The sequence below is a fragment of the Hyperolius riggenbachi genome, chromosome 4 (genome assembly GCF_040937935.1).
Source record: "Hyperolius riggenbachi isolate aHypRig1 chromosome 4, aHypRig1.pri, whole genome shotgun sequence".
Classification (NCBI taxonomy): domain Eukaryota; kingdom Metazoa; phylum Chordata; class Amphibia; order Anura; family Hyperoliidae; genus Hyperolius; species Hyperolius riggenbachi.
The window spans coordinates 226,605,829-226,625,272 of NC_090649.1; the positions used below are offsets into that span (position 1 = coordinate 226,605,829).

At 41.7% G+C, this 19,444-nt stretch overlaps 1 protein-coding gene across 19 annotated transcripts in view; it reads right to left on the reverse strand.

Moving 5' to 3' along the window:
* The window catches only part of DST (dystonin), a 748,258-nt gene that overhangs the window by 110,158 nt on the left and 618,656 nt on the right, over positions 1-19,444 (reverse strand). For 15 of the 19 annotated variants that reach the window (XM_068281416.1, XM_068281417.1, XM_068281405.1 and 12 more), the window contains 5 exons: positions 14,410-14,569; positions 12,327-12,653; positions 7,824-7,908; positions 5,535-5,776; positions 3,641-3,847 (listed from right to left, as the gene is read on the reverse strand). In XM_068281416.1, coding sequence (XP_068137517.1) covers positions 3,641-3,847; positions 5,535-5,776; positions 7,824-7,908; positions 12,327-12,653; positions 14,410-14,569 — 1,021 coding nt within the window. The remainder of the gene's footprint in view (positions 1-3,640; positions 3,848-5,534; positions 5,777-7,823; positions 7,909-12,326; positions 12,654-14,409; positions 14,570-19,444) is intronic. The other 4 variants (XM_068281419.1, XM_068281422.1, XM_068281412.1 and 1 more) reach the window with 1 other exon arrangement.

Consider the following 19,444-nt stretch of genomic DNA (forward strand, 5'->3'; position numbering starts at 1 on the left):
TGAGCTCCACCTGCATAACTTGTTTTAAAGCTGTTCACACCTCTTCTAAAGCTGTTCACACCTCTTCTATTCGATTTAAATCGAATCTCTGAAGTGCTGATAAAAAACATCAGGATGGAGGATATAAAAAAAGCTCTTTACAAGACAAGCCAAATCAGTAAGAATTTTATTCACCATTTTACCGCATTGGAAAACCTACATCGAACTGATCCCCTATTTTATAAATAGGATACATTCACACTTGACAGTTTGCAGCGGTTCTGTTGGACCCCTTGTAGTACGTAGACCGCACTTTTGTGCTGTCCGCGATTTTTCCATGGAGCTGATGCATTTCCCATATAGTCTGTGGTCTAAGCACATCTGCCCAAGGCATCAACCAGATTACAATGGACTATCAGAGCAGACACTAGAGCAGACACTACACTGTCCACTCCCACTAAGCGTTCGAGAATCGTCTCAAGTGGCAACCTAGCCTAATGCAAATATATTGCACTATTGACTACAGCCTCATTTTAAGTTATTTGAAGCACACACAAGTACACCATCACTTGAAAACCTTCCCATAACACGGACATCCTTGGTAATTAAAAATATCTACGTGAGCTGAAGTGGCCATCATTTTGCCATTACAGAGCTTATTAGACCACCTCATATAAAAGAAACACTTCAACAGCACACATGAGGCACACATGAGAAAAAGCATAACTCTGAATGACTAGTCATAATCTTGGCAACATCCAAAGCAGGCCATACATACATCAATGGAATCTGCTGGAAATCTATAGCGCAACAAGTAATTTAAAAATCTATTGAAATTACGATTGGATGGAAAAGTTTGGTCCAATTCAAATGCGGCAGGGGGGAGTGGTGGTAGTTTAACAGTGCAAAACTGAGGTATCGAAACCAGTGTGCAGTGTATGGGGGGATACTATCTCTCTTTGATCAGATTCAGATCAGAGAGGGATTGATCTAGGCATGTTTGGCCACCCTTATACACTCACACATGTAGATCAGAAGAATCAGTGCAAAGCGGAATCTACATAAGCATTCCAGTGACAAGTCTTACAGCTGCATAAATATCACGCTGCGGATCAGAAAACAAAGAGATAACAGATGCCCTGTGACTGTGCTTGTCACACAGTGACTAAGGACCTTGTGGTTACATTTACATTTTTTGTTGTCAACAGAGCTTTTTGTTTTGGTCTGTATGCCCAGTCCAGAGCGTAATCTGAAGCACAATGCTCATTCTTTAAAATTCTTTTAATTTTTTGAGATCTTACAAACATCAAAGCGGTTTTTGACAGTTTGATGAATGTATTCTAATTTTAACAATCTCTGGCATTCTTTAATCTAACATAACGCTATACAACAGAACCAATGCAAACTTTTATTATCTGAAAATTACAGAGAATTAGGTGCACAATCACCTAGCTATACTTGAATTATAGCCATTGTCTTTTGAGCAGTTCTTGTATTTATACATTGCAATTTTAACTATAAGAAGCACACATATTTGGATAGGATAGTCATACATGGATGGTGCATTATAATTTTAAAAATATTGTCTTTGGTTCAGTATTCAGGTCTGAAGAAGATCCCCAACAAGCTACAGGTGAAGAACAGAAGACAAGTACAAGTAGAGGAAGAGATAATGATGCTGATGGATAAAAGCCAAAAGGACATCCAAATGTTGAGGTGCCCAGAAGGACATCCAAATGTTGAGGTGCCCAGAAATAGCAAAAGACCAGTCCAATGCTCAAAAAGACAATATACTATCGGAACCTAGAACGTAATATCTATGAATCAAAGAAAGTTGGACGTAATCAAAGATGAAATGAAAGACTAAACTTTGACATCCTGGGAATTAAGGTAGCCATACACAGGTCGATAGCCACCAGATAGATCCCACTCTGATCGAATCTGATCACAGAGGGATCTATTGGCTGACCATACACTGCACACAGATTTTGAATCAATTTCAGCATGAGTTGGGGGTTGTCGTACACACGCTTGATTATTGGCGGAGGCCATCTTTATTGGCCGCCTCAGCCAACTTTAGTCAAGGTTGTGTCAAAGCCTTCAGAAACAGCTAGTCAGAATATCTTGGTGTCCCAACAATCCAGTTGTCCAATTTGTATTGGCTCAAGCTTGTTTACTGGGCTGAAGTTAAGACAAAGGTGAGTGAGATCTGGAGAGGGACATCCCCCGGACAACTGTGAGAGGAATCTTTGTCTGCAGCCACTGTCTGTCACGCTATGTTGACCCTTTGAACTACCTGGACTAGAAGAATATATTTGAAGATATAATTAAAGGGGCATAATAGCAAAATGATAGATTTTCAGTTAATTAAATAACTAATATCTGTCAGAGGTCTGATTGTAAAAATACATAAATGCTTTGTATGAGGTTATAAGGACAGACACATTACAGGCTACACAGCTCAAGAGGCAGCACTTTACCCCACACTCCATATATTCACAGTTCTTTTGCAGAAGTAACAGACTTGAGATGTCCAAAGTATAGCATGCGATGCTGGAGGGGGCTTCACAGAACCTCAGAGCTTGTAAATCAAGCACAGAGGCTGGAATGTGCCAATATTTATTACGTCAGCCAGCAGAGGGGAGGTTATAAAATGTCAAGAGCTGCTTTTTCAACTGCCCTCCCCCACAAATGAATGAGCTGTCTCGCTGCATGTTCATCAGATAAGATCTGATCTCCTGCACAGAGATCAGTGATATGTAATGTGTCTCTCCTTATAACCTCATACAAGCCATTTATGCATTTTTACAATCAGACCTCTGACAGATATTAGTTATTTAATTAACTGAAAATCAATCATTTGATCATAGTGCCCCTTTAAAGCTAAGTAACTGCCATTATTTAACCGCTTACGGATGACACTAGTTGAAATGTATGCCCTGCCTGGGCCCAGTTATCGCCAACGGGGCATAGATTTTGTCTTCCCCGCTGCACACTCCTGCCGCTGCAGCCCACTCACCCTGCTGTCTGTGATCAATTTGTGGGATTTTTAAAACAACTTTTGTTGAGCGTGTGTACATGGCTTTATTGCCTATGCAGAACTAGGAAAACATCTGCAGGATTTGGGCTCTAATGCAAAATATTTAATAAAATAAACAGTAATCCAAAATACCAAGTCTACAATAGCAGGCTCAGCAATAAAGAATTATCTGGGCTGAAAGTTAGAATAATCAAAGCAGGCAGGGATGCAGAACTTCATTAAGCTTATTATAGATAGCAGGATAGTGTAGGCTAACCAACTGGAGCTTTCATGAAGGAGATCATGTGCATTAAAAGCAGGGGATTAGGAAAATAAGATTATGTTAGATAGTATAGAAAAGCTGTTATCTTTCTCACTTCTTTATCACCGTGGGCACAATTTATGTTATTTTAGGATGGTGTGTGAACAAAGACACCAGGTGGCTTTCACAATGTTCAGATTAGCTAGGCTGCTGCTCCTGAATATCTCACACTCTTTGAGATCTTTTCAGGCAATGCTTTTGTTGCAGATGCATATCAAATTGATGGCACCATTTTTAAAAACATTTCTTCTTGTCAAGAGAAAGCCTTTTTCTTTTCACAATGAAGAACAAACAGGAAAAAATCTATAGATTTTCCGTACCTGCTGAGATCTCAGTCTTGCAGCATCTATTTCTTCCACCATTTGTGTGAGGGTGTCGCTTGCTAATCTGTAGCGGTCATTGTCCTCAGTCACTGTCCTGTCAAGGCCTTCTCGTACTCTCCAAGGTACTAGCTCCAGTAAAGCACTGCTAACATCATTCACGGAGTCCAATAAAGCCTTGTTAGCTGTGGCTTCCATATGAAGTTCCTAAAAAGAGCAACACATAGAGTAACAAAAAAAAGTGCATCTGGTGCGTCACAAACAATTACAGCATGATGTTTATATGAAATAGTTATATAGACAGTAAGCTGGTAAAGACAAAAAGGGTAGATTCATTAAGCTGTGCTGCTACAGCAATGCAGCTTAACCACAGCAGCATGAGGGAAAACTCTCTAGTGCACACTATGCGGCCATAGCGCGCGCCGCTAGCTTGCGATATGCACATTAGTTTAACGGGCACTCCACTAACTTAACGGGTGCTCCACTCAACCCTCCCTGAGTCCCGGCGGGTCTAGTGCCTTCAAAGGACAAGGACATTGGCGTAACTTCCTATGTAAATTGCGTAAATCCTAGTAAACTTAACGTGCGCTCTCCGCACTCATTATGGTTATCATTCTTTTGTGAATTTACACCAATGTTCTTGGCTGAGAGAGAAAGAGAGAGAGAGAGAGAGAGAGAGAGAGAGAGAGAGAGAAAGATAGAGAGAGAGATAGAGATAGAGAGAAAGAGAGAGAGAGAGAGAGGGCTGCTGGGTAGGTATGAAGGAATTTTGAAACAATTTTGCCACAAGAATGGACAAGAATATAAAAATTGGTAATCTACTTTTTCAATGCTCTGTTTTTTGGGCAGTTGATCTGATTCGTATAACTGTTTGTTTGTTTTTAAAACAAATGGTTTCCCCTAATGTAAATAATTATATGGTAAACTCAAACTTACCCAAACAATGTAACTTCCTAATGCCTAACTAAGCTCCCCCTCGTCGTCCCCAACATCGTAATACCATCTTCCTCTTATATAACCCTAACTTTCCTGCCTAACACAATCCACTTCCAAATGCCTACCCATAGTGTCCCTGTTTAACATTACCCCATTCCAACACCTTTTCCCAACATAGGAGAGCAATTGTGTCACCACAGAATTGTGGAGAGAAGGATTAAGACTATGGGTGTCATCAACACACGTGTTGAAAGAAGAGAGAAGTTTGCCAAGGCAAGGGGTCGAGAAAGAGAATAGAACTATGTAAAAATAGCCTCAGCAGACCCTGCCATCATGAGGAGGGCAGAAGTAAGGGATGGGGTGGGTGTGATCCTGTACGCAGGCTCTTAATGCAGAGCAGAGAATTATACATTACCTGCTTCCGGAGGTGATACAGGATGTCACCACTCCCTCTTCGGTTTACAAGTGCCGTGCAGCAAGCCAATCACCATGCAGCTTCTGTCCCTGTCATGTGATGTGGGACTGAAGCTGCATTGTGACTGACTGACTGCACAGGACTTGCAATTTGAAGAGGAACCTGTATCGCTGACGGGAGCTGATAAGCTCCTGACTCGTTCAGGTGACAGATCTCTGTGGGGCAGGCCTGTCTCAAAATAGCTAGGTCCCTGGAACTAAGGCAAGGATAGAGTCTTGAAGAGCACTACTGCATAGACTATCCATTCATTTTTTCTCTAAACAGAAAAATATTTTTAGGTCGGTTTGCTCTAGAAGACATAAATAGAAGAGAAAAATTAACACAAATAACACATGCATACAGAAAACATACAAATCCCTTGTACTTAGTGTTCTTGTTGGGATTGGAGACAGGGACTGAAGCACTGCAAAGTAAAAAAAGCTAAAAACTTTACTAACTATTGCAGACCACACGTCTCTACATTCTTATGCAGTTATGTGGTACCTTCTTTCGCTCTTGAATAGAGTTCTGTTCCTCTGGTTTATGGCTCTGCTCTCCATACTTCTTCAGCTCTGCCTCCACCTTATCCAGCCACCGCCCCAGCTCTTCATGGGTTGAATGGAATTGTGTAGCAAGGTTTAAGGCCTGTTCTAGGACCTTGGAAACTTTAGCGCTCAGTACTGTGATTTCTGAATACCTTGATTTGATTCCATCAAGTTTCTCCTGTATAATAACAACTTCATCCCCTGATTGCAAACAAGAGAAGAGAAGTGTTAGCTGCAGTAAATACTAGCACAGAACACGCTAATATATTGTTCAGCTGTCTGTACATGGCTGGAGGCACTCCTACTCTTCTACAGTAAATGCACACATCAGTTTTACCAGTCTATCAGGTGCAGCAAATAGATTAATATTTCTTATTAATAGAATCCCCAGCACGTAGCTACAAACACGCCTCTATTAGACAATACTCATTATGTTTTGCCTGGTGGTTTCTTCATGTGAAAACTTGCCAGCTTTAAACACAGAGCCCACTCAAAACTGAGATATTAGTTCCAGGTGTAACCAAACAAGATTGACAATATTTCTCACTTTTGGTATATTCTCTGTAAAGAGACATGCAGAGTATGATCACCTTGTATCAGAAATAGTTTGAAGTTGATTATTAAAGGAACTCTATCAACACCCATGTGTTCTAAATTGACAATGTACAAATAATGTGTAAGTAGCGGTGTAAACATTTTACTACTTTTCATGTTAAATATCAGAGGCAAATGTTTATCTGCTATTGATCAATAAACACCTTGTGTTGAAAAAAAAATATCAGAGGCAAAAGCTGTGATTCATTGTGCATAGATTTTAGCTACGTTTGGAATGTCTCATTTGCAAAGGTATAAATCTCTGCAGTCTGACATGCTAAGAACAGTGTAATATTGAAACAGAGTTATATGAAAACAAAAGCCTGTCAGGTATCAGGTTTCACACACACAATTACAAATGTTTTTGTTGCACATAAGATACATTTCCTCTGCTCTCTGTGAGAGATAGCTTTGTCTTTCTCTGACTGAGCTCTCTGCACACACAAGATTAACAGATGCACTGTGAGGGAATTTCCCCTACCCTCATGGCTCATTCTACCATCAGATTAGAAAATAAAAGTGTGAAAGAAATTAGATAACAGTAAACAAAGAGATAAGGATTAAAATGTATACACCAGTACTTAGCAGCACTTCCCAGACATTTCCTATCTCAACTGGAAAAAACATACTAATCAATAGTATTCCTTTAAAACATTTGACAAAGGTAAAATAACTCTTTCATATTTATATAAAATAACACTTTATATTCCATACTAGGAATTAAGTGGTAGCTCTCTGAATGGTATTTTTGGGCAGGTGGTGATATTTGAAGATTTGAGCATTCTCTTGGAATGTTATCATTGTTGTCAGTTCATATTTAATGTACCGGTATGTATCTGATTTTTAATTTCTAATTCAGCATGGCTAATTGCATAACATACAGTATATCGCTGCTAATCTGATATTATTGTAGCAAGCAAGAACGTTCACAGTGGACATATTAACCACTTCCGGATTCTCGGAGCGTATATACACGCCCCTGAATCCTGAAGTGTATACCATGGAGCGGCCGTTCCATGTCAGTTCACGGAGGGTGTCTCTGTGAACACCCTGCAAGCCGATCGGCGGCTCGCAGGGTAAATGTAAACACACGGGGAAGATCTTCCCCGGTGTTTACATGTATACGGCGCTGCGCAGCAGCGCCGTAGAGGAGATCGGCGATCCCCGGCCTCTGATTGGCCGGGGATCACCGGCATCTGATAGGCTAAAGCCTATCCCATCAGGCGCAGGACGGAAATCCGTCCTGCGCCGCTCACAGGGGGAGGGAGGGAAGGGGAAGGAGGCCAGGAAGCGCTGCGGAGGGGGGCTTTGAAGAGCCCCCCGCAAGCGCAAGCAGCCGGCGGCGATCAGACCCCCCCAGCAGGACATCCCCCTAGTGGGGAAAAAAGGGGGGAAGTCTGATCGCCCTGGCTGCTAGCTGATCTGTGCTGTGGGCTGGAGAGCCCACGCTGCACAGATCAGCATAAAATTTCATGGTGTGGAAGTGGTTAAGTTTCAGATTAAAAAAGCTGTTTTAAAATGACTTCTGCCACTTCAAGGTCCTCAGCCACTTCTGAGTGGATACTTGCCATTCATCAGACAAAAAACCATCAAGGTTAAGTACATAAGAAGACTGCTACACCTTCACAAAAGCATTAAACTGCAGCTCACTTACCCGTTGTGTGTTTAAGTAGCTCCAATCCATTCTGTATGGCCTGGTCTACATTTTGCTTCCTGAGTAGAATGTCTTCCTGAAGGAGCTAGTAGATGCAATTGAAGGAAGAAAGACAGGCATCTGAGTCTGCAGAACTTCATCAGACTGATTTAATACGGGATAACACATTAACAAAACAATGGCATTATCTTTAATCCTGCATAGCTGATTAATTAGGCTGCTGGCTGTTATATGATAAAACACTGCCGGTATTTTTCTTCATTAACATAAAACACCCATGGAACAGTCACTTATATCAAAAGACCACATTGAGTCCATAAAGAAACAAGTATACATTTCTACCCACAAGTTTGGCAAGGATAGCAAATCAAGTCAATTATGTAAGCCTAACACACTGTTCTCTCGCTATACAGTAAAAGAAGCAGAATAAGCAGAATGTCTCTCTTGGGACCCTTGGGAATGCCCAATACCTGAAGTTGGTAGGTGGTTGCAAACAATTTGCAAATCAAGGCAAAGATACACAAGATAAAAGTTTTGTATGAAGAAGTACCAATCTGATTACAGAGCTCTACATTTTTTTTTCATGCATTAAAAATCAGACTGTACTTTTAAGCAGAGATGTAACAAGGGACGCTCGGGCCATCTGCAAACAAAAACAAACACAATTTTCCAATTTTCCTAATGCTCAGCAAAGTGGGTGGGAGGAGGAGGAGCAGGCCTCCAAAGCCGCTGCCCCCCATTCCTGAGCCTCAATTGTTACGTCCCTGCTTTTATGACTAAGACTCTCACATTCATAAATCTGGTGATCAATAACTCCATTCACTTGAACGGAGCCTCACATCGGAAGTCCAAACTCACCATTCAACAAGAAAAAAACCTATTCTAATTTCAACTGCAGCAGCAGATCACCATTTTTAAATAGGGGATCTGCGACAAAAGCAGCAAGCTTTGGACAAACTGGGTGTTTTTCGAAAACAAAAACAAGCAAACAAAAAATCTGTTCTGCTTATTAGCAGTTCCCAGTTTCATACTGATGGGTGCTATTTAGCAATCTATACATTGGCCATCATGCTGGATGCTACTCTACACATAGGTTAATTGTCATTTATTACAAACTATCACTGGTAAAAGTGGTGGTCATTGAAAACAGGAAAACCATTACAAAAGTGATGATCATTTAAAGTGAAATTCTGCCATTGTGGAGAGATAAGGAAACACATCAGTTCAGCTGTAGACATTGCCAGGATTAACCACTTCAGCCTTCAGTGTATTTTCACCCTATGCATCAGAGCAATTTGCACATTTCAGCGCTCCTCCCATTCATTCGCCAATAACTTTATCACTTCTTATCACAACAAAATGATCTATATCATGTTTTTTCCACCACCAATTAGGCTTTCTTTGGGTGGTACATTATGCGAAGAATTATTTTTTTCTAAATGCATTTTAATGGGAATATTAAGAAAAAAAATGGAAAAAAATAATGATTTCTCAGGTTTTGGACATTATAGTTTTAAAATAATACATTATTACACATTTTAAATGATGTCCCTATCACAATGTATGGTGCCAATATTTTATTTGTAAATAAAGGTGCATTTTTTAAGTTTTGTGTCCATCACTATTTACAAGCCAATAATTTAAAAAAATAACAGTAAACTACCCTCTTGACATACATATTAAAAAAAAAAGTTCAGCCCCTAAGGTAACTATTTATGTTTTTTTTATTATTGTATTTTTTTTATGCAAAAGTTTCATGTGGGTATTAATGTGGGAGGTAAGTAATTCATTGTAAATTATGTGTAGGTCTCTTTATTAAAATAAATGGATGTAGGTGTAATTTTACTATTTGGCCACAAAATGTCCTCGCTCATTAGCTTCCTGCGTGTGCTTTTAGTATGCAAAACAGGAAGAAATGAGTGTAAGTAATACAGTGTTTACAAATGACCTCAGGCGTCACATTGATGCTGCGGTCATTGACACGGGGACCTTAACAATGAATGGGAACTGCATTCCCATTCATTGATCTCCGGGCTAACGGATGGCGGTGAGAACAAGAGCAGGATCTCACGCACGGGCAAACAGGAGAGTGCACAGCGGCAATTTCAACAGAGTACGTATATTTTCCCCCCTGAGGCTTAGATGAAGTTTAAGGGTAGTAGATATTGGGCCTGATTCACTATTCAGTGCTAACCTAGTTAGCATGCCTTAAAGAGACACTGAAGCGAGAATAAATCTCGCTTCAGCTTTTATATTCAGCAGGGGCATGCGCTATCCCGCGGCTAAACGGGGGTCCCTTAACTCCCAAATCCCCTCCGTGCAGCGGGGGATCACTTCTGCATTGAGCCATGGCTAATGGCCGCAGCCCTGCATCACGCGAGTCTGTCAGCGCGTCTCTGCCTCGCCCCTGCCCCTTTCAGTCTTCCTTTGCTGAGAGGGGGGCGGGGGAGAGGCGGCGATGCGCCGCTGATAGACAGCGCTGAGAGGCAGGGCTGCAGCCGTTAGCTCTGCCTCAACAGCAGCAAAATCTACGACCAAGTTGGTCGTAGATTTTGCAGGGGGGGATTTGGGGGGGTAAGGGACCCCCATTTAGCCGCGGGATAGCGGCGTTTTAGCAGGGGCACACATGCCCCTACTGAACATCAGCACTGAAGCGAGATTTATTCTCGCTTCAGTGTCTCTTTAAGGCTTTGGGTGTGCTAACTAGGGTGCTAACTAGTTAGCACGAACCAAGCTTAATAAGATTGCGCGAAAAAACTTTGTGCACGCAAAGGCTGGTGCGCGCGAAACGAAAAACGGCACACCCTATGCGCCCATAAGGTCGCATTGGATGCACCCTAAACGTCGCATGGGTGTGACGTTTAGGGCGCATCCAATGTGACCTTATAGGCGCATAGGGTGCGCCGGTTTCGTCGTTTCGCGCGTACCGCCCTTTGCGTGCAGTACTTTGCGTGTGAGCCCTAATTAGCGCACGATATGTTTCTTTAGGCGTGATAAGGGGCTTTTCACAAGCGTGCTAACAGTTAGCACCGCTTTGTGAATCAAGCACATACTGTGCTAAAACCATTAAGACGCACAATTATTTTGAACTGCATGCTTTCATTCTGAGCACACAATCAACCACAGCCAGCCCCTTCATCATGAACCTAACACAGACTGCCAGCAAAATATCCATAAAGATGCCTGTTACTCAATTAGTACAGGCAGGGTAAAGCAGACCTCCTTCTTTGAGCAGCGGAATACTCAAGCAAGAAGAAATATCTGGGCTGTCTGTACTGAAACACAGAGAGCAAATTACAAGCTACAAACTTAAGGGAAAGGTCACACAGGCAGTTAACCTTGCAGTTACCAAGGGTCCGTTTACATTACATGCGGTGCGATGTGGCTACATACACCGCGGGTGTCCTGAAAGCAATGCACAACAATGGAACAGATCGTGCGGAGCAATCCGAGAATCTGCATGCTACAGATTCTCGCACAGCCGCATCCACTCGCCTTCCCCTCCATACACTTCCACATCTCCAGATGCGGAAGTGACGTGAATAAAAGTGGAAGTGATGCGATGCGGCTACACAGCCACACTCGCATCACTTCTTAGTGGAAACAAGCCTGTTAATCACTCAGTTAACTGCCAGTCTGCAGAGTCTACCAGCAATCATATCATACTGTATTATACAAATGAACGGCAGTGTTAATGTGGAATGCTACCTGCACTTTATGTCAGCATATGATAAGTGGCTCAAGTGCTGCAGCATTTGACAAGTGGTTCAGATGCTGGAGGCAGCTTCTGACAGTGGATGAGATGTACATGCCTATACCTCACTGCCAGACTCAGACTCTTGCGTCTCCTACAATGGTTCTCAGATGATTTTGCAGAGCATGCGTACAGGAAATGTACAGTCTGCAGACAAAGATTATCACACAAAAGAGCACTCTCAGTGGAATAATGATAATAATAAGTGGTATAATTAAATAATACAGGGAACACAATAATATAGGTGGACCATGGAAAACCCTCTCCAGATTAACTAGAAACTAGACCAGTAAATCGTATGATATTCTTTTCATGTGTATAGATAAGATACAGATGATTACACTTAACCTCCTGAATACAGCTGTATATGCAGTAATAGAAAAAACAACTGGCATACATGGATAAATACATGCACAAATCGGCTTCAAAGATCCCTGTTCAAGTATTGAAGGGTTTACAGCCAAACTGTAACAAGCCGGTCCTTAGCCTGGGCAGTATAATTTAACCAAACACTGAAAAAAAATGTGTAGGGTAATAAGGTTTTTGGTTGGTCTCAAAGATGAAACACTGATGGATTTCTAATAATGTATCAGAACGTACCAACTGCAAGGTATACCATCTCTTTCTTGTCTGCAAACCCATTAAACTGAGTGTGTAAATCATAAAAGAAAACGAAAATAAAGAAATAAAGGATGAACAGAACAATGACAAACAGAAATATAAAACATAAAAGGATGAATGAAAAATACCAGCATTTCAGTGTGTTGCCTTGTGAGTACATCTGTAGTGTAATCTTGGACTGACAGTTTGCTCAGCTTGTCATATACTTCAGTCAACCAGTTCATCAGCTCAACTTCATCATCTCCAAATATCTGAGCATTGCAGTGAGCCTGCTGAAGAAGTTCACTCCTCCTGCTACTCCTGTCCTGGATCTCCACATACCGTGTTTGGCAAATATCTAACATTTCCTGAACCAACTCCTTCTCTTCTCTGCAGCTCAGGGCCTTCAGAGACTGGCCAATGCTCAGAGATTGGTGCAATAGTGAATTGTGTGCTGTAATGTCTTCTTGCAATGCCTGGGGTGAGGCGGGTGAAATCACCCAAAAAAAGAGAAATGAACAAATGTGGCCAAACAAAATAAACAGAAAACGATGAATCAAAACCATAGTAATCAATCAGCAGGTTGTTAGTTTAATCAGGCAGTGAGAGAAAGAGATGAGCTTCATGGTTCACTTGCCAAAGCAGTTAGTCATGTCTGAAGAAGACATTCTACAGCTGAAATGTTACAGTGAGGAAAGTTTCAAAGGGAATGAATACAGCAAACTTTAAAGCATAAGCAACAAAAGGCTACCTGAAGCACTAGCTTTTGTCTGAAAACAATACAAACGTTCATCAAACAAGAAGAGTGAAACACAAAATGTGAAGTTGCATGCCAGATGTATTTCTGCACATATTCCCTTTGCCTTGAAGTCTAGTGGAGTTTTCTGAACTGAGCTAAAATTAGAACTTTATTAAGGAATGTGCAAGTCTATATAAACTGAACTGTGCTGCTGCGTTATACAATCCTGCAACCGGAGTAGCCATGAAATCGGACTTTCCTTACAATAAAACCCTTTACACTAGGAAGTGCTCCCCTGCAGCCAAGTGATGTGAACTTGGATAAATAACACAGCTAGTGAGAACAAAACCTTATCTGAAGAGCAGCCTGATTGAAATGAATCTAGCTATACACATTGAAAGCTACAGGGTAGTGATAAACATGTGTTCTGCCATTTCACTCTTATAAGATGGCTGCTCTCATAAAGGGAATAACAGAGCTTCTATACTGCCCACAGCCATAGAAGAAAAGTCTGCAAACACATGAGAAAGGCACAGCAGCATATAAAATTACTGACAGAGGGTTTGCTGCAGGTGAGTACAAGTTTGCTCTTTCAGCAGTACAGCGTCACTTCTGTAAAATGAAATGCACAATCAGTGCTAAGAACTTTCCCAAGTCACAGTATGTGTTGTGCTCAACATTAACCATGCTTAGTTAGTTGGCCAAAGTTGGAGCTCCTTTTTAGGTCTAAACGGGTTGTCGCTTTAACACTATGTTCTTTAAGGGAAGACTGCTTCACCATCTCCGTGGTATCTGACACATTGCAGGAAAGATGTCAAACCACAAAAGGAACAGTAAACAGCAACAGGAAAACAGCTAGAGCACTACCTGACTCCTCCCATTTATAAATAATTGAAAAATTCCACCAGCGCAGGAACAATAATGAGTCTTATTGCTTACCACCTCACACTTACTATTGATTTAGCTATACAAAAATTGTTGATCCTCAGTCCTTTAAACAACTGCCGATAATATAAGACAAGCACAATAATTATTTAAAAGCTAGTACTTCAACCTAGTCTCCAGAAATAAACATATAGCCTACAGCCACCACCACCCCCGATAATGGGGGAAAAAAGGACAAATATTTTCAGCTTCTAAAGCCATAATTACAGGATTATGGCTGATCTCCATCCCCACCCCTCTCCCTCGCACAAGAAAAAACACAGCAATCCTGCTGGACAAACCTTTCAAGCAGAGTTCAGTGAAAGTGGGTGTAGCCTGGACTTCCAGGATGCCCCCACTTTGCCTCATGCTCTGAGTAATGCAAGAGGATATAGCTTTTTCAAGAAAGGTGTTAACATTTTTTTCCCTTAGATAGATACCAATATTAGTATTCTAGATGGCAATGGTGGCAGTGGCTGTTGGCTATTGAAACTTGTCTTGGAAGTACAATTTCACAGAATTATAAAGAGCTACATGAAGGCATGCACTCACAAAGTGAATGATCTTACTTTGTGCTGGGTGATCTGCTCTAGGAGTTTAGGTGTCTGTGTACCAATGGGTTCCGCATTGGTGAGCTTCTTTTCTGTGTTACTGAGCCACTCAGATAAAGGTTCCAAGGTGTCATGGAACTGTTCTGCTACAACCAATATACCTTCCAGCTGACGATTCCTGAAAACAATAACACAAAGTATTATTACCCCATTAGTTATTCGCTTTTCTCCACCTAATGCTGTTTTCCAGGTTTTGAATGTCATTCTTTTTCATAGAACACTGGTAACAGTAGTTTCATTTATAAATCTGTCAGTCACATCAGATCCATCTCCCACAACTATATCCAAAACAACACAACACAAACAGGAAGTCTTGATCACATTGCTGTGGGTTCCAAAGTGGCATCCAATTTAAATGTACTTCTGGCAGCTTTCCACTAGGCTTTAATGCTCCTCCCACAGATGATAACCTGTTGGTGCTACTATACAAAGGGCCCATAACTCTTTGAAAATTTGTACTTACTTGTGATTTATGTAAAATTTATGAAAGAGAATAGTTATGGAATTTCAGTGATTTTATTACTTAAAATGCGAAAAAAATGCCTACAAAAACTTGTTAAAATCTTGTGCATTACTTCATTTATATCTTAACAGACAAATGATAGGGGCGTGCAGATAACCTATTGAATTATACTGCATCCGGAATTGTTGTGTCCATCTTGTGTTTAAAGACAAATAATGAGGTTGTGCAGTAATTGCATTGAGGCATTCTGGTGACATCACTGGAACAGAGAGAAAAGCCAGAGCCACAACATACAATTACATAGTAAAATAAACAGTTTGGGTGGATTCCGTGTATTATTATGCTAGGAAAAGCATGCTCTGGCTTCAGCTTCTCAGCAGTTTCACTTCTGCCCTTATGAACTTGTCTGTTGCTCTCCTCACTTATCTGTTATCATTATTTTGGCTCAGAATGCAAGAACATGTTCAGCTTTTCAACTGATGTACATTTAGAGTACAACAAAAGTTCATAACGACTAATACACATATATTAAAGTGGAATTACCATGACTTATACCGAGATTAGGAAGACTATATGAAAAATGTGCTATGTTTAGACTTGATGTCAGTGTTGGGTCATGAGGAAGCTCTGGGGCAGAATACAAATCTACAAAAAGCTGTTGGACCAATACTGAAGATGTGAACAATAAAAAGATGACTGTGTCCATCTGTATGCTTAATGCAACTTGCTTTCTGTCTCACAGGGTCCGAATTACTAAGGCTGTCCTAAGCTGGAGAACATTGGAAGACCTAAGATATCCAGCAAATCCTAGCCTCAATTTATTGTAAATTCTCTGTTATTAACTGGTGAAAGTTTGAAACCTTCCCGGTGATTATCCTAGAGCAGTGGTTCCCAACCCATGTGCCACGACACATACATGTGTCGCGGCAGCTTCAGGTATGTGTCGTAGTGCTCTCGGAGGAAGGCAGCGCAGTGGAGGGAGAGCTGTGGGCAGCGGCGGAGAAGGGGGCCATCTCCGCCCCCTTCTCTCACCTTAGAGTGCTCTCCCTCCCTCGCTCTCTCCTCCGGAGCTAACTGCGGCCGGTCAGGCGTTTGCAGCGGGCGGGACTTACCTACCGTGTCGCTCCAAGCGCCGGAAGTTCTGGTGCCGCAGCCGCTGCTCTGGATCAGACCAGATTAGTGGCAAATCATCCCGCGCCTGCGACGAGACCAGACGGAGAACACGGAAGGTAAGTTCTGCCCCTCTGCCAGCCACCGCACTACGTTCCGGAGGAGAGAGCGAGGGAGGGAGAGCACCCTGAGATGCCACTCTCCGTGCCGCTCTCCTTCCCTCGCTCTCTCCTCCTGGGGGGGGGGGGGGGGGGGGGCGCACCTGGCTACATATATTGGGCATATATACACCTGACTACATATACCGGGCACATATACCCTTGGCTACATATACTGGGGACATATACCCCTGGCTACATATACTGGGCATATATACACCTGACTACATATACTGGGCACATATACCCCTGGCATCATATACTGGGCACATATACCCCTGGCTACATATACTGGGCACATATACACCTGGCTACATATACTGGGCATATATACACCTGACTACATATACTGGGCATATATACACCTGACTACATATACTGGGCATATATACACCTGACTACATATACTGGGCACATATACCCCTGGCTACATATACTGGGGACAATACCCCTGGCTACATATACTGGGCACATATACCCCTGGCTACATATACTGGGCATATATACACCTGGCTACATATACTGGGCACATATACCCCTGGCTACATATACTGGGCACATATACCCCTGGCTACATATACTGGGCACATATACACCTGGCTACATATACCCCTGGCTACATATACTGGGCACATATACCCCTGGCTACATATACTGGGCACATATGCCCTTGGCTACATATACTGGGCACATATGCCTCTGGCTACATATACTGGGCACATATACCCCTGACTACATATACTGGGCACATATACCCCTGACTACATATACTGGGCACATATACAACTGCCTACATATACTGGCCACATATACACCTGCCTACATATACTGGCCACATATACACCTGCCTACATATACTGGGGACATATACCTATGGCTACATATACTGGGCACATATATCCCTGGCTACATATACTGGGGACAACTAGCTGTTTGTCATTATGTGCATTTACTGGTGAAAAGCTGCCTCTTATGTGCATTTACTGGTGAAAAGAGGTCTCTTATTATGTGCATTTACTGGTGAAAATAGGTCTCTTATTATGTGCATTTACTGGTGAAAAGAGGTATCTTATTATGTGCATTCACTGGTGAAAGGCTGTCTCTTAAGTACATTTACCGGTGATAAGATGTCTCTTATGTGCATTTACTGGTAAAAAGCTGTCTCTTATGTGCATTTACTGGTGAAAAGAGGTCTCTTATGTGCATTTACTGGTGAAAAGTTGTCTCTTATGTGCATTTACTGGTGAAAAGAGGTCTCTTATGTGCATTTACTGGGGAAACGCTGTCTCTCATTACCTGCATTTACTGGTGAAATGCTGTCTCTTATGTGCATTTAGTGGGGAAACGCTGTCTCTCATTACATGCATTTAGTCTACATGTCACGGAGATCTGAACGTTTGGTTTGATGTGTCACGACTCCAAAAAGGTTGGGAAACACTGTCTTAGAGTAAAGCAAGGATTTCTGAAAGGATAATAAATAATGATTTGTGCTATTGCAGTTACATGCAAAAACCTACAGTATTTGTTTCTGCCTGCTGGGGAACCTGTTCTCTGTGGGCCAGTGATATGTATGTAGTCACGTAACATGCTGCTGGGTCAAGGAGAACAGGTGCAAGCTCGGCGGCAAACAGATGAGTGCACTCTGCTATGAGCATGCTGCAGGGGTTTCTATTAGATGGGGGGAGACATGTGGGCCCCATCAGTCCACACCCTGCTTTCTTTCAAGCAAGATCTTTCTATCTCCAGAAATCAACTTCAGCTGGAAAGCAATCAAAATTATGACTGAGTTGCCATGTTGGGGCTTTAATCACATGATCGAATCTACCAGGAAAACCTATTAATGTACAGGCACTTTAAAGAGTTTGAATTGGATGCTTTGTTTGATGAGAGTAAGGAGCAGCTTCTGAATAGCATAAAGAGAGATGGATGATGAATCATGCAGAAAAAATAAAATACAATTCTATTGCGCTTTCCTGCTGGCGGACTCAAAGCACTACAGGGCTGCAACTATTTTGATTGCACTCCACAGGCAAACAGGACCCTTGCCCAAAGACTCTTCACCATTACATACTGGCTTGAGCCAAGATTCGAACCCTGGTCAAAGGTAACAGCCTTAAACAGTACACTATTCAGTAGAGTATAGAATAGAGTTCAGAATAAATAGTTAACAGTGTTAAAAACACTGTTTGAGGCTATAATAGTGTGATGACTTAAGAGGAAACTTGTAGGATTATTTTACCAGTGATAAAATAACTGTGAGCTGCTGATGGTTACTTTCATACACTTAGACAACATTGTTTGATCTTTTTGCCAATGCCATTCAGCCACCCAAGGCTGTTATTTTAGCAATTTAGTCTGACTAGTGTGGCAAAGGTTATTAGTTGAAGCTGATGGTTTGTAAAGGGAGTGACTAAGTCAGGTTTAGAAAAAGACTGTTTAGCGTACTGTGGGATCTTAGTTGGCCTGGCAATGTCAGTGGTTTGTAAAGGGAGTGACCAAGTCGAGGACAGAGGTAACAACATTATGGTATTGAGCTGCAACTAAGTCAGCATAAGTGAAAGAATGCATAGTGTACCAGAGGTTATCAGTTGGCACAGAAAGGCCAGTAATTTGTGAAGGGAGGGACCAAGTCAAGGGACCAAGAATCTAAGTTAAGCTAAAGTGTGTTTGGGTTATCTCACCCGCTGGCTCGTCTTCAAAAAGTACAAATGCAAAGTTTTGGAGTTTATTTTATTAATGTATTTGTGATCAAGGAACAGTTTTGGTATGTCCTCACTAGACAAGGCCCTATCTCCCTTCTGGCTCAGTAAGGCTTCTTTTTGAATAAATCTCTCTGGTGGACTAATCAACAAACCATAATCCACTCACAGATGAAAATCAGTTTCTGAACATTAAGTTTAAAAGAGTGACATTCGATAAGCACTGAGAAACATTCTGAAATGTATTACAGTGGAAAACTTATATCATTTTCACAGATGGAGGATGTTTTGTTACAACCACGAACGTGTATACTGAGTGGCCCAAAAATGAAATACCACTAATAACGAGTTGGTCCACCTTTAGCTCTGAACTCAGCTGATAGTCTTCTTGGCATGGAGTCAACAAGATTCTGATACCGTTGCTGAGGAATGTTGGCCCTTGTCAACATTGAGTCAGATTGGATGGTGGCGTTTCCACAATTTGAAGTGATCTTTCGAATTCGTCCCATAAATGCTGAATAGGATTGTGGTCAGGGGACTGAGCTGGTCATGAAAGCAGGTTA